The sequence below is a fragment of the Malaclemys terrapin genome, chromosome 2 (genome assembly GCF_027887155.1).
Source record: "Malaclemys terrapin pileata isolate rMalTer1 chromosome 2, rMalTer1.hap1, whole genome shotgun sequence".
Taxonomy (NCBI): Eukaryota; Metazoa; Chordata; order Testudines; family Emydidae; genus Malaclemys; species Malaclemys terrapin.
The window spans coordinates 226,795,367-226,817,273 of NC_071506.1; the positions used below are offsets into that span (position 1 = coordinate 226,795,367).

The 21,907-nt window shown below is 42.1% G+C and overlaps 1 protein-coding gene across 1 annotated transcript; it reads right to left on the minus strand.

The window, feature by feature from the left end:
* Window positions 1-1,535: 1,535 nt before the first annotated feature.
* Window positions 1,536-16,982, minus strand: NPY (neuropeptide Y). The gene is made up of 4 exons (XM_054018402.1): window positions 16,854-16,982; window positions 15,892-16,079; window positions 7,610-7,690; window positions 1,536-3,173 (listed from the first exon to the last, which is right to left on the minus strand). Exons 2-4 carry the CDS (start codon window positions 16,077-16,079, stop codon window positions 3,149-3,151), a joined length of 294 nt encoding a protein of 97 aa, XP_053874377.1. The 5' UTR covers window positions 16,854-16,982; the 3' UTR covers window positions 1,536-3,148.
* Between the last annotated feature and the right edge of the window lie 4,925 nt (window positions 16,983-21,907).

The following is a 21,907-nucleotide window of genomic DNA, read 5'->3' on the forward strand; positions in this document are numbered from 1 at the left end:
CCCTCCTGGGAGAATGATGAAGGCTACTCCCTTTCCTACCCAAAAACTCCTCCCCACTGATGAGGGGAAGGAGAGCTCAGCCTGCCTCCTGCAGCAGCTCTGATTGGCTGCTCTACCTCAAGGAAGGGTGCCAATCAAAGCAAGGGCACGGCTATTGCCCCAGGTAGGACTGAGTTTTGAGAGAGGGCTGGAGTCATCACCATTGGCAGACTGCAGCCCCAGCCAAAATCATGTTGCAACACAGAGAGGGTCTGAATTAGGAAGAAGGGGAGCTGCCTTTTAGGGGTGGAAGACTGCGGTGGGAGGAGGAATTAATTCACTGTTGTGCAGGAGACTCCTGGAGTCAGCAGAAAGTGGGGTGGGGTGGGGTTTTTAGTAGATTGTGTGTGTGTATAATTTTCCTTTTACAAATAGGATCTACCGTATATATAGCTGTCTTATTTTGGAAACCCTCTCTTTGGATAAATCAGAGTTGGGCGGACGTAAATTTGGCGAGTTTGCCTGTAGTAAACGTAGACATGCAATATAACTGGCCTGTCACTTATATGGTTCACCCTGCAGGGGTAGGCGGAAGCTCACTGTGAAGGAGGAGACAGAGGTGGAGCAAGGGAAGTTATTGAGACTCAACAGGGTAGGGAGCCAACTAAGACTAAGAAGGGGGTCCCAGCAGTTTCCGTTTGTTCCGTGGCCTGATCCTGGATGCCGCGTCAGCCCCTCAAGCTGCCTCCATCTTCCAACCTCCATGCGCATGCATGAGTTTCTGCATAAATCCTCCCTATTTGTGCTGCCCCTGGTTCACACTGCATTTCTTATGAATCCAGAACTCCCAGTGAAACTAATACAGTGTTGCCAACTCTCATGATTTTATTGTGAGTTTCTCATTTTCTTAAAGCCTCAAACTTCTGGAGTCATGAATCTCAGCTTTTTTTTTTTTTTTAAGAAAAAATTAGGGTCTACCCCTCATGGCTGCGGAAAAGTTTGAAAACATAAATCCTAAAGGCTCAAAAACCAGAAGGCAAATCAAAAGAACCCCAAATTTACTATTTAACATCTCATGATTTTTAAGATAGTTTCATTTGATTTTCAATGTTTCAGTTTCTTCAGTATTTGGAAGATGAGGTACACAAAGACAGCTCCTCAGAAGGCAAGTTTCACTCAATACTATAAGAGCTTCATTTGCAACACAGGAAGATTTAGAAAGAAAATCCAAGAACCATATTAGTGTATATAATATCATTCGGTACCATGTTTGTTTGCTTTGCCTCTATCATTGATGCCTCATTAAAACAATAAGGTAAATAAAACTTAAGATCTTAGAGATCTCACTAGCTTTTGTACACAGGTGTGTGCTCCATAAGATGAAGAAAATTCACAGAATTAGGTGGGACTGCATATAGTGAGTAACTTGTGGATATGTTTCTCCTTTAACCGTTCCTTTTTCCATTCGAGCATATATATTGAAGATAATGCTAGGCAACTCTAATTTAACAATCATGGGATCTACTAACATCCTCGATACCATCAAATCATAGTCCCCCAAGATCACTAATGTATTTATTATACACAATGCCAGAAATCAGTGGTAAATACAATATATATCTCATTAAATTCAATTTTTGTAAAGAATGCACCAGAATAGACCAACTATATAGTCTAAATCAATAAAGTGACAATGTAGGTGTTGAAACAGTTTGCCTATTAAAATACTATCTGCGTGTTTTCTTTAAATGAATATGTTTTTAATGTTTCACTGAAGTAGGCGTGACATACAGTAACTGGCAAATGTCGAGGAACTGCAAAATGTAACAACACATCCAGTGTGTATCTGTAACGAGCAGATTAAAAACCCACTTAAACTGTATAGATGTATTTGTGTTTTAGCCATATAACAATATTTGGAAAACAGATATGAAATGTTTATACATCAAACTTCCAAGCAGATTTTTCTCTTACAATTCTGGCTGTGTTCTTTCACACGATCCCTATGCACTCATCTCTGATGTATAAATAAGGGGTAGCATGCTAAAATATCAGGGACCAAGGACCAGAATCTGTGCCACTCTATTAAAGAGGCCAAATATAATACAAACAGCTACTAACAATATTCCACACTGAATCTCTGACAATGATAGAACCATATATCGAATGAGAGTAGAAAACACTGTTATAACATTAAGTAGTTTTGAATGAAAACATTAAGGTTATTTTCAACTCAACAAGCATCAGTAGCTCTCCCACCAGGGTAATGGGAATTTTACACATGGAACATTTGGAGAATAAACACCAAAGAAAATACCATTGTACCTGATCTAGGTACTCTCTGCTCATGGAAAGGGTGACTAGGACAGAACAGAAATTAAGAAAAAAATTTGTGTTGGATTCAGTTATTCAAAACTTAGTGTCACAAAGGAAATATCAACCATTCACTAGGTAACTTTTCATGGAATCAACTATTAACTCTCAAACACTCCCAAATTCATATTGCAATATTACCTAGGAATTATATTGTTTCCTGTCACTTTGTATATTGCCAAAATGAAGAGATTCCATTTTTTAAATTTGAACTCTTAATCAGTCTTGACAGTTTAGCAGAATTAAACCTCTTTGTATTTTGAAAATGCTATTAATTTTAATATATGGGTTAATGTAAATAATAAACAATTGTTCTGTATAACGAGTATGAAAAAACACTTTCCAGATCATTTTATTTTCCTAAATTATGTAGGCTATATTGGATGTTATGAAACATAAATAAATTTGTATAAATCAAAACAGAAAAATTGAATTAAAGGCCCAGGTAAGTGTTGTAATTATTTCACCTTTCACAATTATTATTTTAATATTTGTGAAATGATCACTGTACATGCTACTTTAGACTGCAGGGAGGTTATAATTCAGTTTTAATAGTTTAAAACAAATCTTTACTATGCCAATAATAGTGTTGTTGTCTTTCATTTAGTATGTTACATTGTGGAATGCACAAATAAATTATTTAAATAAATGTATATACAAGTATGATGAAGGAAAAATGCTACAGAATTTAGTACGGTGGTTGCATGCACTGAGGAGTGATAAACTGTGATTGGTCTTATAGCAATAAGTATGGATTGAAAACTAGGAAAAGTTTGACGATGTGCTGAAATTTCCATCACCACATAGAAGGGTCTTCAAACCTGTAACACACATTAAAAATGTTATGAAATTTTCTCTGAAAGATTAGTGATGGAACCAAATAGATTTTAAGATAATCGATGATCTTTTAACAGGCAAAAGTAATAAAAGTTCTCACTTTAATACCACTAGTAGAGTATGGGATACATTTCCAATGTGAGTATGAAGACTGAATTGCTCCACTTCCATGAAAATGAATAGAAGTCAGGTGGCTAAATACCTACACATCGTTATGTAATGGGCCCCTAAACGTTGCTGCATCAGTGCTGTGTTTTTACAGTACTAAGAAACGTTTTTTCTGCAATGGATGCTAGTAGCTAACACTTAGTGCATTTTTGCTAAAAAATTATGGCACATAGAGATATAAACATGCCTATTAGCACATTTGTATCTCTGACTAAGCAGTACAACAAAACAACACATTTTTCAAAGAGAGGACTTATTGGATTTAGCAAAATTCTATAATGCTGTTCTCCCAGAATTTAGTTTTTTCTAGAACTCAATCTGAAGGTAGCAGCAGTGATCGTTAAAATCTTACAGTGCATTATTGCTTAATATTTTAAATAAATGATGTTTAAAATATTTGCTAAAGCAAATGCCGTGGGCCCAAAGTATTTCTGCATCCTGGTATTGTACTACATGTGTACAGAAAGCGAGACAAAAAGAGGGAGAACATAACTGAGACAAAAGACAATACACATACAATATAAGGATTTCCTAATGACTACATGGGATCCACAAGATCAAAACCATGCACCGTTGCCATAAGAGAGTCATTTGTATTAAACTCAATGTTTCCCTTAGTTTCCCAGCACATTTATTTTTGATCTATCTTCTCTAAGAATCTAGTAAAGATGTTCCACTAAGGGAGAAACTTTCTTTAGATGTCCAAACGTACAGTGTTAATTCAAGACATTTATGGAGTTTCTCTTTATTAGCTGGTAAGAATGCACATCAGAGGAGACTCAGCCAATCTGAATACTATTCAGGTTTTTCTTCATACTTCATTAATTTGGGGTACAATGTCTAAGTTCACAGAAATGACAGAGCCAAGAAATGTGACCTTCTGGTGATGATACAGCAATGGGAAACTAGATCTATTATCTAGCTGCCCGTGCATGCATCTATTTCTTAAATATATACATAATTAAATATATACATAATTACTTTATTTTAAGTTTTGAACTAATTTTAAACTGCTTTTATTCGTTATTAATCTTGGACTAAAATCTCTTCCTTATAATTTCTTCCATTTCACATGCACACACTTTTATTTATTTACTTTTGTTCATAAGCTTTAAGTTATTAATGATTATTATCAGGGCCAGCTCCAGGTTTTTTGCCACCCCAAGCAAAAAAAAAAAAAAAAAAAGCCGGAGGGAGTGCCACCCCTTGAAAAGGGCCATCCCAAGCACATGCTTGGAACGCTGGTGCCTAGAGCCGGCCCTGATTATTATAAATCAAGCATTGTAGCATTTTTGGAGGGGGGGAAGAATTATGTATAAAGAATTACATGGAGGAATTATATAAATTTAAACACTACATGTGTGCTGCCCCAAACTGATGACACTGATAGCATTCCTTGAAGAATTAGCGTTCTGCCTTGTCTTTATAAAGCATAGAGAACCTCCATAACGTATTTCACTACAGTTTACATTAATGTTTACATCAAATCAGCGAGATAAATTTTATCATGGCAGGTGGACTTAACGTCATAACCATAATGCTGTATTTTAACTTTGTAGTACAATTTCCTATACTTGGGCCCAATCTTGTAAGTCCACTGCACGGACAACTTCCATAGGCATCAATGAGAATTCTGGACACAAAGGGTTTGCAGGATTATGCCCTTCAGTCCCAATGCTGCAATGATTTACATGTGTGTTTAGTTTTAGGCACGAGAGTACTCCCATTGGGCTCATGCATATTGACTTATGAAGCACAACAACTGGCTTGGGCATTATGACATAGCTACTGTGAAAATAGTTTACTTTTGCAGTAAACATATTATCACCAACCTTTTAAACATAACAGTCAAGGCTTAAACTCTGCTTACCCACTCTTAACTACAATTAAGATTAAAAATACTATTTTACATCTCCATTAAAAAAATAGACTCAATCCAGATGAGGCGGCAAGTAGAATTTTGCAAGACTGTGTTAATCTTTATTATAGTATTTTAATCAGATATGCCATTACCTTAAATGGATATATACTTACAGGCTGAAATTCACCCATGTGCAAAGGGCTAACACCAGACCTATGCATCTTTAAGGTTCTGCTTTTTCCGCACAACATCAAGTTTAAGTGGAATTTCAGTGATGCATAGATCTTATACTGGCCTTCTGTATTGATAGTCATACCTCAGCAATTAAAATTATACTGAGATAGTCAATAATACCTTTAATAAAATCAGCCACCCTGGACAATGTTGTTTTATATGGTGTTGTAGTAAAATCAGACATCCAGATCATGGGCTTTCAGATGTAGATATTCTTGTGTGTGCCAACCAAAATTTACCAACTTGTGACCTTTTCACTTTGTAAAATATTAGGCACAAAATTCATGCAAAATGTAATATTTTAAAGAAAGCATTGTACATAATCTGTGTTTAGATTAATATAGTCACAGATTTTCCCACCTAAAGCTATTTTAAAAGAACCCAGGATTTCAGAGAGAAAAATAAAACTAAGGAAATTAACAGTTAATGGAGAAACATGCCTCATGTTTCAGTATGTGGGTGGATCACTGTGACGTTCTGTACCTCGTGGGAACACCCTACACCCCCATGTTCATCCTTATGATTGTGTGGTATCTAATGCAAAGTTTGTCATGTCGGATGTCTTTGGAAGGCTCATGATGTATTGAGCATTGTTGGTCCTGTGGCACCTTTGAGACTAACAGAAGTACTGGGAGCATAAGCTTTTGTGGGTAAGAACCTCACTTCTTCAGATGCAAGAAGTGAGGTTCTTACCCACGAAAGCTTATGCTCCCAGTACTTCTGTTAGTCTCAAAGGTGCCACAGGACCCTCTGTTGCTTTTTACAGATTCAGACTAACACGGCTACCCCTCTGATACTTGAGCATTGTTGTTATGGTAATATTATAGTAATAATTGTTATAGGAATATTATAGGTTGTAATTTCATGTATATAGTTATGAGGCTGAAAATGTATCCTCAGGGCTTAAAGCAAGCCCAGGCAAAAACTCCACAAGAGCAGAGGGGCAGTTCACACCTCATCAGGGCATGTATGGGACAAACCCAGCCCAGCCTCACAGGAACAAAGGATACTGGCCTAGGCAACAACAAAGGATCTGTTGGACTCTCGAGTGAATCACCCCCTCTTCCTTTGGTCAGTTTGGGACTGCGATGAGGTAATGCTCACCTGACTCTGAAGGGGGGGGCAAAGCCAAGAGGGAAGAAAGAACATGATAAAAGGGAGACACGTTTGCCATGCTCTTCCTCTCTCTTCCACCTCCATCTACAGACATCACCATCAAGTGGCTGAAGCGCTGATCGAAGGGGAAAGCCTGGCTGAAGGGCAACCAGCCAGCCTGTGGTGAGAAGCATCTAAGTTTGTAAGGGCATTGAAAGTGTTAAGATCAGCTTAGAATGCGTTTTGCTTTTATTTCATTTGACCAAATCCGACTTGTTATGCTTTGACTTATAATCACTTAAAATCTATCTTTCATAGTTAATAAATTTGTTTGTTTATTCTAACTGAAGCAGTGCATTTGGTTTGAAGTGTGTCAGAGACTCCCCGTGGGATAACAAGTCTGGTACATATCAATTTCTTTGTTAAATTGACGAACTCATATAAGCTTGCAGTGTCCAGCGGGCATAACTAGACACTGCAAGATGGAGGTTCCTAGGGTGGCATCTGAGACCGGAGATATTGGCTAGTGTATTTCGGTTGCAAGTAGCTGGGAGCAGTTTACATGCCAGAGGCTGTGCATGAACCGCACAGGAGTGGGGGTTCTACCAGCAGAGCAGGACAAGGCTGGCTCCCAGAGTCAAGGATTGGAGTGACCTAGCAGATCACTGGTCTGGATAACACCAGAGGGGAACATCACAATCATCATCAGGAGTCAGGGTGGTATTCTGTGCAGCATTTCACAATAAGGGATGTGCATTATGGGGATTCTTCCCTTCCTTTAAACATCAGGTATCAGCTACTGACAAAAGTAAGATACAGTACTTGACTTGGGCCAATGGTCGGATCTGGTATCATAGCCCCTATGTTCCTAGGATAGTTGTGTTGTTCTAATAATGGATAAATAATTGTATTTGTTTATATATATACATATATATAAACTGACATCCAAATACAGTGTTCTAATTTCTGATGCTTACGTATTTTCTGCCTATGAAAATCATTTACTGAAATAGCTACATTTAAAATAGAAATAATGCTATCACAAAGCATTTTTGTACTTACCTAGATCTAGGAATATTCTCTGTGCTTTCTCTCAACAAAAGATCCGAGATCAGTGTCTCTGGGCTTGATCTCTTTCCATATCTATTAAATGAAAAAAAAAGTACCTATTTTTTCATACCTCCAACTTTAATATTGAGATTAACTTTGGAATGTTCATACAAACCTTTATTGTAAAATTTTGTAGGGAAGAAGTAAAGGCAACTCTCCAGCATGTAGAAAGAACAGGAGTACTTGTGGCACCTTAGAGACTAACAAATTTATTAGAGCATAAGCTTTCGTGGACTACAGCCCACTTCTTTGGATGCATAACGGATGGATATGCATCCGAAGAAGTGGGCTGTAGTCCACGAAAGCTTATGCTCTAATAAATTTGTTAGTCTCTAAGGTGCCATAAGTACTCCTGTTCTTTTTGCGGATACAGACTAACACGGCTGCTGCTCTGAAACCTGTCTCCAGCAGGTGTTTAGTTGAACCCAGTTTGCTCATATGAGAATGTGTTACTCTAGTGTCACATTGGTTACAAATATGTTAATAATTAGAACATATCAAGACCCCTCATATAAAAATATTTTCCATAATCACCTGTTATAATGTACACGATAGAAACCGGACATTTCTAACATTTCTTTATTTGGTAGGTATTAGCAAATATCCTACATTCACACTTTTTGTGCGGGAGGATGTACAAGTGAGGGAGGGAGAGAGAAGTTGAAATATGACAGCAGATCTGAGGTTTATGATCCTTTTCTACAAATGCAATTAAGGTTTTTTTGTTCAATTCCAGCACAGTTTTGGATACTGCTGTATCTTCTATCTGAAATTCATTGAGTGAGAAATCTACAAAAACTACCTGCACTATATAGTGAATACAAAAAAAGACTCATACTGCATCAAGTTACCATACATATAGACCAAGATTTTCAAAACTGACTAGTAACATGAGATGAGATGCCTTAAAGGGGCCAGATTTTCAAAATGTGTGGAGTATAGACCTGTGGAAAATCAAGCACCTTAAAGTTGTCTCAAGTGGGGGACCCAAAACTTGAGCTACCCAAACTCACTAGTCACTTTTAAAAATCTTGCCATTGTAGATATTGAATTGCAAATCAGAGCGTTTTAAGTAAGCTCTTATGACAATTGTTGTCGTGTGTGATCTTTGTTCCTATTAAACCTGACAACTGTGTTTTTATTCCTGCATTTAAAAAAAAAATCCTGAAAACAGTAGAATCCATTGGGGCATTTACTTGAAAAAACTATCCCAATTCCCATTTCTTGTAAAGGAATGTGCCCTTTTTCTTCTTTCTGAAAACAGTATCATCAATAATGAGCAGTCAGCTTGACAGGTAATCTATTACTGCCTGGGATCACTAGGTTACAATAGTAATGTTAACCACAAGAGAGCAATTCCTTCACTGTAAAGAAATAAAGATCGTGGTTTATTACTTGTATGGATATATAGTAGAACCTCAGAGTTCGGGAATGGAGGTTGTTCATAACTCTGAAATGTTCGTAACTCTGAACAAAACATGGTTGTTCTTTCAAAAGTTTACAACTGAACATTGACTTAATACAGCTTTGCAGAAGAAAAATGCTGCTTTCCCTTTAATTTTTTGGAAGTTTATGTTTAACAGCACTGTACTGTATTTGCAGCTTTTGGGGGGGGAGAGGGGGTCTCTGCTGCTGCTTTATTGTGTACTTCCGGTTCCAAATGAGTTGTGTGGTTGACTGGTCAATTCGTAACTCTGTGTTTGCAACACTGAGGTTCTACTGTATGGGTAAAATGACAGTAAAATTACATTGGAAAATAATTACTAAATGCGTGGGATGAAATCCTGGCCCCATTGAAGTCAATGGTCCTCAAGATGTCCCTCCAGTGGGTTCAGCTAGATTGCAGAAGAACAAACTTCCAACAAAAAACTATTAGCTTTTCTTGCTATAATTTGTGTGGTGATTTTCATATGTTTACCATGATATATGACTGTGGAAACAAGGCTGACTTGTTATCATTATATCTTAATGACTGGATTTTTTTCCATGGTCTTGGTCAATTTAGTATGTTGTCCATGCTTTAGAGAGACATAGTATCAGTTTCAAGTTTTGGAAGCAAATTTCTGTTATATAAACTGATTGAAAATGAATATCTGAAAAGAACCAGCCGCACACAGTGAAATGCTATTATAGTAATTCAATCAAGCGTGATGCTGAATCAAATGTCTTATGCTCCATCACCACAAAGGAACTTGTTTCTAATTACCTACTCCAATTAATATGGATGTGACCAGGGTGTCCCCTAAGGAGAAATCTAATTTCCCTGATTAAAATATTTGTTTTTAAGAAATTGATTAAACAAATTAAAAACTGGATCCAGTGGCCCATACCTCGGCAAAATTCCCAGTGACTTCAATGAGAATTATGCCTGAAAAAGGACTGAGTAGGGTCCCTTGCAAGAGAGGAGACATGGCTCAGATACATGAAGAGGATTCTTATTTTGAGATACTCAACACACACTGTCCCTGAAGCTCCCTGGCTCCCTGATTGAGGACAACACCTTGTGCTGCATTGTGTTGCCATACAGGGTGTGTCTGTGTCTGTGTCCTGAATAGGGTTATGCCATCATGGAATGGAGTGCTGACTGAAGGATCAGCCCAGGTGGCAAAGGACTAAAAAGGAAAGCAAATTCTTCTAATGTTAAATGTTTGAGGCTTGGGTGGGCCCCTTAGTTTTGCAGTCTCTATCACTTAGGGAAGCCCTTATGTTCACAATAGAACAATGACAAGAGAACTGAACTGAAAGCCAAGGCTGAACACAAAAGAGAATTAGTTGCCATTGGAGGAAATCCTTCTTAAAGTCTTTACACCAGAGTAGATGGTACTTTCTCCATATCTATCTTGCACAATTCAGAGACTTTCCAATGACAGTATCCCAACCTACTGTTTGCTGCATGGAAGATGTTTGAACAGCCACTTCTATCAAATAGTATTAACATTTTAAAGATCAAGGACCAACTTTGCAAAAGTGGCCAGTAGTGTTTGGTGCCCAATCTGAAGCCTGGTCTACTCCTAAAATTTAGGTCAACCTAGCTACCTAGCACAGAGCTATGAAAAAAATCATGCCCTATGCAACATAGTTAGGTCAACCTAACCCCCACTGTAGATGCAGCTAGGTCAATGGAAACATTCTTCCATCAAGCTACCGCCTCTCGAGAGGGTGAATTCACTACAGCAACAGAAAAATCCCTTCCATCGCTGTAGTGCCCACAGTAATGTTACAGTGGTGTAGCCGCAGTGCTGCAGATGTGCTGCTGCAGTGCTTGTAGTGCAGACATACCCTTAGGCTACATCTACACTACAGAGGGGGGTCGATTTAAGATACACAAATTCAGCTACGCGAATAGCGTAGCTGAATTCGATGTATCGCAGCCGACTTACCCCGCTGTAGGGACGGCGGCAAAATCGACCTCTGCGGCTTCCCATCGACGGCGCTTACTCCCACCTCCGCTGGTGGAGTAAGAGCGTCGATTCGGGGATCGATTGTCGCGTCCCGATGGGACGCGATAAATCGATCCCCGAGAGGTCAATTCAGGCGGGTAGTGTAGACCCAGCCTTAGACATCAAAGCCTGTTTTCCAGAGGTGCAGATAATCCACAACTCCAGTTGAAGTCAAGGGGAGCACTCAGCACTTGTGACAATCAGGCCGTTGTTGTCTCACATTGCGCACCCAAAGCGCCACTTTTGAAAATTTGGGCCTGGGAATTCAAATCCTATAAGGTGTTCAGCACCTCTAGTAGGGGTTGAGGGTGCTCACCAGCAAATTGTAGGAGGTGCTCAGAACCTTGCAAAGTCCTCAATATCAAAAGAATCTGCATGTAACAAAGGCTCTTTTTCACATTACAGATCTGATATAGATGTGAAATGGGAAAAAAATCTAGTGTTTTCTGAAACCCAAGTCATCAGGGCTGCAGAGCCCCTGGATTAGAGCCCCTTCCTATAGGAATTCCACCTTCTTGTGGGCTTATAATTAAAACGATATGTTGTATGTTTCTTTATAACAGAATGGCAATGCATGCAAAGGACAAGCTGGGGAAGGCAAGTGGTGACAGTGACAAGCCGTGGGGGAAGTGAAGAAGAGAGGGAAGGTTCAGGGATCAGAAGCTGCAGGCAACAAAGTGGCAGGGCAGTGCCAGTTGCGGGAAGGAAGCCATTGTACAGGGGTAGCAGATGGTTCGAGGAAGGATAGGGTTCTGAATCAAGCAGCAGGACAAGGTTGAGGCCCAGAGGAAGTTCCCAAGGGCACCACTGGGGTGAGAGGGTGCAGCTGAGTAGGGCCCTGTCTGGGAATGGGGAATAGCCTCCTGGAGGTGGGGTAGAGGAAGTATAGTAAAACATGCCTTCGTGACCACCTCTGACAAGAGACCACCTGTCATGAGTGACTACTTGCAGAGGCAACGGAACGTTTTCGCCCTATAATTTAACTGTGAAGAGTGACCACCTCTCATCTGCGACCAGCGACCACATTTTCTTACTCCCATCCATAAAAACAAACTTGTAAGAGGAAACTGATCTTCCTTACTTCTATGCTGCTGCTGGCAGCGGCACTGCCTTCAGAGCCGGGTGCCTCGCCAACAGCCACCGCTCTCCCGTGTGCAAACCTTTGAAGAGAAGCCACTTCTTACAACCAATCACTTTTGCTAGCTCCCATAAATGGTCACTCTTGGTGGCAGGTTTTACTGTAGTTGTGGGTAACAGTAGCCCATGGGAAAGAGACAGTAAGCGGTCTTGGTTAAAGCAGCAGCAGTTGCCAGGAGGGATGGGGCAGAAAAACGCCATCAGTAGCTACAGAAGCATCAGACGACAAAGCAGGCAGTGGAAACCTAAAAAGAAAGGGCACTTACCTCTGCCTCTTTCCCCTCAAACATACCCTTTCCTATATATTTCACCAATTGTGCGGTGAGCTGGAAGCTCATGGCTGGGCCTAGGGGGCTCCATATCCCCAGGGTAAGGTGAGAGGCTCAGGACTTGTCTACGCTTGAAATGCTACAGCAGCATCACTGCAGCAGTACTGCTGTAGCACTTCAGTGTAGACACGATCTATGCTGAAAGAAGGGGTTCTCTCATTGGTGCAGGTAATCCACCTCCCTGAGAGGTGGTAGCTTGGTCGACAGAAGAATTTTTCCATCGACCTAGTGCTGTCTATACCAGGGGTTAGGTCGGCTTAACTGCACAGCCCATGGGTGTGGACTGAGCAACGTAGCTGGGTTATCCTAACTTTTTAGTACAGACCAGGCCCTGGGATCTTGCTCACCATCAGTGAGAGCTGGGTCCAGAAATTGTAAACCCAGGTTTACAATGCAGAGTGGATGTTCAAGCATGGGCTTGAAAACGCTGAGTACACCAGCCCAGGTCCCACAGACAGAAGCTTAGTTTGCAGCTTAGCTATGCCCTCTCATCACGGGTCTCCTTGCAATCACAGGTTCCATCAGGCGTGCTGGAACAATTTGTATAGTGGGAGTGCTAAATGCCATTGAACCAAATTGTAAACCCTGTCTTTAATGGAACCCACTTCAAGCCAGGGAGTGCGGCAGCACACCCAGCACCCCTAGTTTCAGCACCTGTGGGTTCCATAACCCGTCAGAACCAGTCCTGAAAACCATCATCCAGTACTAAATAAAATGAAATAAAGTTCCCACTGGGGAACTTTGACTTTAGGTATGCTGTTCATCACAAGAAAGGGAAAACTGTAAAAGTATAAGGGGTGGAGAGAGAGAAATTTATTGACACTTCTGCTAGAACATATTGAATATTACTCAAGATCCTAGATCAGAGCTGAAAGACGTTTATGCCACAAAATTTTCTATCATTGCTGAAATAGGAAATGTGCAAGAGTTAAATTAAAACCAATTGCAAGCCTGTTGCTGTGGATTGTTTCAGTGCAGTTAATGCACTGAACAAGAGAAATGGTGCATCATGTTTTTTAATTAAGTCCTATTTGGGTCTCCATTCCTCTGATTACAGTGTGGTCCATTCTGGAAAGTGACATTGTGAAACTGGCATTGTAGGGTTCTACATTTATTGTCTCTCAACTCTCTAATTGACTCTCCAACTCAAATTTACTCCATTTAAAAGAAAAATGATTGTTCCCCCTACTTGATACCTGGAATATAAAAATCAAACTTGATTCTCTTTTGCTTCATGCCTTATCATCAATAAAGACTTTGGTTAATCATTCTATTTATAATGTGCACACTAGAATGGAATCTAGCTCATTCTCCCCCGCTATACTGACTTTGCAGAACTAAGAGAGGTAAAGGGGGAGTAAAATCTTATTTTTGTCACTAAAGGAAGCAGATATGAATATGATATATATGCAAGCCGTGGATCTGTTAAGTAAGATGTCATTTTTACACAGTCACTTTTCAGACTAGATCCACACTTGAAATACTGTTTAATGCAGTGGTTCTCAACCAGGGGTACCATGTACCTCTGGGGGTATGCAGAGGTCTTTCAGGGGGTACATTAACTCATCTACATATTTGCCTAGTTTTACCACAGGCTACATAATAACCCTAGCAAAGTTGATACAAACTAAAATTTCATTTAGACTATGGCTTGTTTATACTGCTCTATATACTCTACGCTGAAATGTAAGTACAATATTTATATTCCAGTTGATCTATTTTATAATTATATGGTAAAAATGAGAAAGTAAGCAATTTCAGTAATAGTGTGCTGCGACATGTTTGTATTTTTATGTTTGATTTTGTAAGCAAGTAGTTTTTAAACGAGGTAAAACTTGGGGGTAGTCAAGACAAATCAGACTCCTGAAAAGGGTACAGTACTCTGGAAAGGTTGAGAGCCACTGGTCTAATGAATAAATCAACTGATATAAGAAATTGTATTTGGGAAATGGGATATGAGAGAAGAGGTGGGAAACCAATGTAGTGATTCAAGTGTGTGAAGAAAGGGGAAGATGATATGGGCAGTGCCTTGGGGAGAAGAAGAGAAAATGTTGGCATCTGCATTTTATGTGAACTAGAGGGAGGAAAGCAAAAACACAGCAAAAAGGAGGTTCCAATACCCTAGATGGGAAATTATCAGAGCATCAGCTTTTGTGGGTGACGCATGGTTCAAAGGAAGCTTTCTCTTCTATTAGCCAGCTGAACTAAATTGGACTGATGCCCCCAAATAAAGGGATTTGACATTGTAATTTTACCTTTCATTTCAATCGGAGGTTTCACCACACACATCTGCAGTAACATGAGCAAGTCGGGGCCATTCCTAGATAACCATTAAGGGCAGGCTTGCCTGCCACACAATGCGCTCTTTAATTATTTGTTAAGTGACTGGTGTACTAAGCAGCTGTCAAAACAAAAGATTTCTGAATTACTACAATTCTTCAGCAACAATAAGAACTGTCACTCGCTCCAGATAAACACCATATCAGACACAGTGGCAGCAATGGAAGTGTGAAATTGTTCTGCTTTTTTTTCCTGGTCTGTCTCACACTCTCATGTTCCAAGTTTATGTTTCATTTCCCTCTTTGCTTCTGCCAGTACTCTCTCCATAAAATAAACTTCCTATTACTTTTATGTTCCTAGCCAGGAAAGCTCTTTGTGTTAAAACTGACAAGACTGGATGAGACTAGCCTCTAGAGCCCATATTGGTACCATTCCACCAATCCTTTATTACATGTTATTCATGTTGGAGGTCACATTTACCTCCACCTTACACAAAACCCATGTGCAGAATCCAGACAGGAACCGCCCCATCATGAAGCGGTGGCTGTGGTTGCTACAGAAATGGAATTCACCCTTATCACACTTTTTTCTCCATTACATTCTTGGGCGCCTCATTTTGTGAATTCACAAGTGCTCAGAGCTCTGACGGGGGCATTTTAGCTTCCCTGCAGTTGTGCCCCCCCCTCACCACTTCGCCTCTCATATTGCTGTTTCCATACCCCACACTGGACCATGCTCAGCCTCTGGTGCCTGATCTCAGCCTTGACCAGACTGTCCTTCACGTCTGCCCACCTGGCTGGTGTAGCAGGACCCATGAGCTAGAGATCCTAGTGGAGTTAGACCCCACTCCGGGCAGTGCTCACTAGTGGCTGCTGTGCAGAGGGAAAGAGCCCCTCATACAGAGCAGAGCCTGGGCGAGATCAGAACGTATTTCCCCGGGTTGTTTTCTGAGAAACGGGGTGGGGATGAGCCTGCTGAACACACAGGCTCACCCCACACACAGGACAGTCGGTCTGTGCTCGCCCGCGCTGGGGTGCCCAGTACCTACCTCTGCCTCGTGATGAGGTTGATGTAGTGCCTCAGTGCCGAGTAGTATCTGGCCATGTCCTCCGCAGGCGCGTCCTCGCCGGGGTTGTCAGGTTTGGATGGATACGCCTCCGCCAGCGTCCCCAGGCAGATCAGCAAGGACAGGGCGAAAGTCAGCACGGACAGCCACAACCGCATGGTCCCCTGCATCTGCACGACACCCGGGCGGCGGAGGCGGGAGAAAGGAGCGTGCAAGGGCGGGCGTCAGCCCAGAGAGCAGCAGCCCCTTCCCGGGACAAAGCGCCCCGCGGCGGGACTTTGTCAGTTCCAGCCGGACACGACTTGCAGAGTCTGCCCGTCCCCCCCCCCCCCGCCCCCAGCCTTTCTGGCGGGCATCGGATAAAAGTCACCGCGCGCGCTGAGCTTGTGCAAGGAAGTTGCACTTGTTGTCACCCGGGGGGGGCTGGTTACAGCAGCAGCCCCAGGGCGGGGAGAGCCGTGTGACACAGGACACGCTGCGGGAACACAGCGGATTGTCTAGGAGGATGTTAGGCAGAGACCCGGAGCCTCCAATGAAATGTGACCCACGCACCGGAAAACTTGATTTCCTTTTAAAAAAGCATGTGGGGGGGAGGGGTGGTTTCTTACCCCTCCTGAGCTGGACCCAGCCCGGGCAGGAGGCGGCACCCAAGCCGGGGCTCTCCCGCAAACGGGCAGAGGCTTCGCACCTTCTCCGAAAAGCGGAAGAAACGAATGTTTCTGACCCCGAGCCCGGGTGGGCGAGGAGCCGCCGGAGACCCCCGCCGCGGGGCCGGCGCTAACGAGGGGCGCGAGCCGCCCCGCACCCCCTCCCGGCAGCGAAGGCGGAGGCGATTTGAGCCGGGGTCCCCTGCCCGCTTTGCACGCGGCGGGCTGGCAGCGCCCGGGAGAGCGGCTCAGAGCAGCGTCCCATCCCCGGCACCAGCGCAACCCGCGGGTACTCACGGCAGGCTCTGTAGATGGGGCTTTTCCCGCGCTCAGGTCGGCGTCGCTCTCTTGCCAGTGGCTCGACTCTCCGGTCTGTGGCTCGGCGCCTCGCCGAGGTGTTTTATGGCTTTCCCAGCAGGCAGGAGGGGCCTCGGGCGGTCACGCTTGACGCTTCGGTGACTCCAATCCCCTCGCCGCCTGCGCCCTGCCCCGGGATTGGCACCACAGGCTGCCGCTGCCTCTTGACACTGACATCCCCGGCACGGGGGGAGGGGGAGCGGGGTGCCTGCTGACGCCTCCGATTGCTGGGTCCCAAGCCAGCCCTCCCCCCTGCACACCCACCTGCACCGCCGGGCACCCCTCCCGCGCAGAAGCAGGGTGAAGCTGGGGCTACCTGGCTCCGGTTGGAGCCGCCCCGTTTTCCTCTCCAAACTCCCACCCTGTAGCTGCTCCTACTGCACCAGAACAAAAAAGCCCTGGCCCCTGGCACAAACGTGTCCCAACGACTCAGGTGCAAAACCGCTGTCTTGCTGGGTCGACTCACTTTGGGCAGCCACCTCCCAGTTTCCAAAGCCTAAATGAGGTGTAGCTGCTCCCATAAACACTGCTCATGCTGGAGCAATAGTAGTTCGGGTGCCCTGGATCTTACACCTGAATCCTGCCAGATACAGCCCTTGTTTTGCACAAATCCTCTAATTGTACAGCATAACTAGAGAACAGGTGTAGATATGCCTCTTACACTCCCCCCCCCCCCCAAAAAAAAACAATAATACAAAACCACCTGGTCCCTGAGGCATCCTGGCACATCACCACAGAAAACTTGCAGGGCCGGATATAGCCAATTTTTCACCCTAATCCCAAATTTTCACTGCTTAAATATAGAAAAAGATTAATTGCTCCTGTTACACAAAAAGGCTCCAGACCCTGATGTACAACTGCATCATAAAAATCCAGATTTTGCATCTGGATCCTGCCAAAATTATAGCCACAGACCCAGAAATTGTACCCTCCAAATAGACAAGCCTTGGGGCTTATCTGTTCAGGGAAATTGATCAGCTATAGCTCTAATACAACTCCCCATATGCACACTCTATTCTGAAGTAAAAGTGACTTTTTTCAGTATAGTTTATGTCACTTCCACAGCAGATGATGTTCAGCACCCCCCGTAACCTATGATGCCAGAAACAGCAGGCCCCTCAAAGTTCCAGGAGACACCAATACTTTAACTTTCTTACACCATGACAGTGCTCACTGAATCTGGAAAAGAGAAACTGCTTATGGTAGTGGATGTTGCATAGTTCTCTAATGGCCTCTCAGACTTTGTTGGAAAGAGTTTTGTGGAACTATGGAGACATTTTATAAAGTAACATTCAGTAACCTAATAAAATATGGAAAATATATGTTACTAAATGAGGTGACACCAGCCTTTAAAATCAAATCATTCTGACTGACATCTTGCCATTAGCCCCACTCTCTCACTTCAGCACTAATACAACTTTCTTTCAGTTATTTTTTTCTTTAGATTTAAATAGTAGTAAAACATAAAATGCCTACATAAGAACTCTAGGCCCCCTGACAATTAATCTTTCAACAGTGTAATACACCAGGCAGCATTAAAAATCAAACATTCAAACAGGAACAAATTAACTCAGCCAGTAGGCCATCTGAAAAAAAGCTCCTTTCCACCTCCATCATTTCGAGAACATAGTCAAAACCTTCTCCCAAAATCCTGTCAAACAAGTGCCTTGTGCAGCATGCCTGGAAGGTCACCCAATTCTGGCTATTTCAGACCAAGGCCAGGGAGCATGTTAAAGAGACCCAGGACCCTCACCAAGATATTAGCCAATAGTTTATGATTCAGTAAAGCATTGATGGTGACACAGAAAGAGAGACTGTGGGTTATATTTTACTCCATGTAGAAAATGACTTTCAAGAGTCTCCATGCCTGGAGTTCCCTGCTCTTTTTCCATGGAATAGCCAGGGTCTTTGGCTCCTAAAATCAGCAGCTCCAGAAAGGGATCCCCAGAGCTCTGTGCAGCAGCTCTGATAGCCCTCATCCCCCAAGCAGCACAACTCCTGCAGGATTAGTAAAGAGACGACATATGCATGTTATCTTGTAAAGAGTTACCCTATTAATTCTGCAAAACTTTACCAACACTTGCTGACTCCCCCAAGGAGGCCCACTGGAAATTCATGGGTTCAGCTAAAGAGTATGCGAGAGAAACCAAAGGCTCCATGGCTCCACCACCTCAATTTCCAACTTTGCCTCCAAAATTCTGCTGAATCCAAACCCCGCAGTGCTTCAGTTAATTAGCTTTCGTAGGGTTCAGGGAAGGACAGATGGTGGCGGCAATGGCATATTGGGAGAGCATGCTCCAAAACTGGCATTCACCATCTTTACCACTCTCTGGCCCAGCCCTGCTTGATTTGGCTCCCATCAGCTCACAGAAGTGGAGAAGAGTTGACCCCATTAATACTTTTAGTCTGCAGTGGTATTGTAACCGCATTGATTCCAGGACATTATAGAGACAAGGGGGATCAGCTAATATTGGACCAACTTCTTTTATTTTTCAGATCAAAGATATTAATACTTCCATACGGTCTGAAAATGGAGACTCCTTGCACTCCAATATTGCTATTATTTCTAGTACTGGTGATTCTCAAGATAGCACCCATTAAAAATCAAGTTGAAATGGAAATAGGAGTAAATGAAGAAGATCGTAATCAGAATGAAATGAATGTAAAGTCCAGTATCTAAGGACTTACCAAGGCTAGAACAAATGCTGCATAGTGCTAAAACATCTGTGAAAATATACCTGGTGTGCATGCCTGTACCACTCTGTATAAATATACCAGGGCCCATCTTTTGCTGTTGTTGCTGCTGTTGTGTGTTTGTAGAGCACCTAGCACAAATGGGGCCCTGGTCCATAACTGGGTTTCCAAGTTGCTACAATAATAAATAAATAAGCAATAGCATAGTGGTTCATGAAATATCAAACCATTAATTTCTCACTGTTCTTCAGGATACCACTGCTTTTTTTGTACCAAGATTTAATTTAGGAAGCCCAAGACCTTGGACCAGGATATGTTCAATCTCTGTATATATGTGAACTCATAAATGGGCTGCAGTAATATAAATAATTCCAACAGTATTTTTTTTTTTTAACATTTTAAATGGAGAGAACAGCACTCTGGGCCATTATCTAGGCCAAGATTCAGGAAAGCACATATGGAGTGCTTAAATTCATCTTTTTTCAGGGAAGCACTTGAGCATGTGCTGACCTTGAAGCATGTGCTTAATTCCCATAGCATATATTTAAAATTAATCACATACTTAAGTACTTTCCTGAATAGGGATGTGTTCCTGATTCAGGGCCATATAGAATTGTAGTAATACATATAATTCACTGCAACTTTTTATTAACATTTTCTCAGGGTGTTTTTGTTGTCTTATTTCTCAAAACACTGAAAGCCTCTAAGGGCTAATCCTGTTCCTATTGGAGCTAATGGGAAAACTTCCACTAAATTCAATGGGAGCAGCTTTGGCCCCTTAACATGTTAACTAGTGCAATCCCCATCTACAAGGTATTGAAGCTATTAATATAGTATGGTAAGGCCAACATTTGCAAACCTAGTACCTAAAGTTAGGAATCTAATTTAGGCATCTAGGTGGCCTGATTGTTTGGTGGAACTGAGCACCTCTCCAGCTCCCATTGATTTCAGCGGGAGTTTTGCAAGAAGTCTGCAGGTTTAGGGCTCACTATGCACTTAATAAAAAGAAGAACAGGAGTACTTGTGGCACCTTAGAGACTAACAAATTTATTAGAGCATAAGCTTTCGTGGACTACAGCCCACTTCTTCGGATGCATATAGAATGGAACATATATTGAGGAGATATATATACACACATACAGAGAGCATAAACAGGTGGGAGTTGTCTTACCAACTCTGAGAGGCCAATTAATTAAGAGAAAAAAAACTTTTGAAGTGATAATCAAGCTAGCCCAGTACAGACAGTTTGACAAGAAGTGTGAGAATACTTACAAGGGGAGATAGATTCAATCTTTGTAATGGCTCAGCCATTCCCAGTCCTTATTCAAACCGGAGTTGATTGTGTCTAGTTTGCATATCAATTCTAGCTCAGCAGTCTCTCGTTGGAGTCTGTTTTTGAAGTTTTTCTGTTGTAATATAGCCACCCGCAGGTCTGTCACTGAATGACCAGACAGGTTAAAGTGTTCTCCCACTGGTTTTTGAGTATTTTGATTCCTGATGTCAGATTTGTGTCCATTAATTCTTTTGCGTAGAGACTGTCCGGTTTGGCCAATGTACATGGCAGAGGGGCATTGCTGGCACATGATGGCATATATCACATTGGTAGATGTGCAGGTGAACGAGCCCCTGATGGTATGGCTGATGTGATTAGGTCCTATGATGATGTCACTTGAATAGATATGTGGACAGAGTTGGCATCGGGGTTTGTTACAAGGATAGGTTCCTGGGTTAGTGGTTTTGTTCAGTGATGTGTGGTTGCTGGTGAGTATTTGCTTTAGGTTGGGGGGTTGCTATATTACAACAGAAAAACTTCAAAAACAGACTCCAACGAGAGACTGCTGAGCTAGAATTGATATGCAAACTAGACACAATCAACTCCGGTTTGAATAAGGACTGGGAATGGCTGAGCCTTTACAAACATTGAATCTATCTCCCCTTGTAAGTATTCTCTCACTTCTTGTCAAACTGTCTGTACTGGGCTATCTTGATTATCACTTCAAAAGTTTTTTTTCTCTTAATTAATTGGCCTCTCAGAGTTGGTAAGACAACTCCCACCTGTTTATGCTCTCTGTATGTGTGTATATATATCTCCTCAATATATGTTCCATTCTATATGCATCCGAAGAAGTGGGCTGTAGTCCACAAAAGCTTATGCTCTAATAAATTTGTTAGTCTCTAAGGTGCCACAAGTACTCCTGTTCTTCTTTTTGCGGATACAGACTAACACGGCTGCTACTCTGAAACCTATGCACTTAATGACATTATCCATACACTATATTCCCACTTGGGGGCTTTAATTG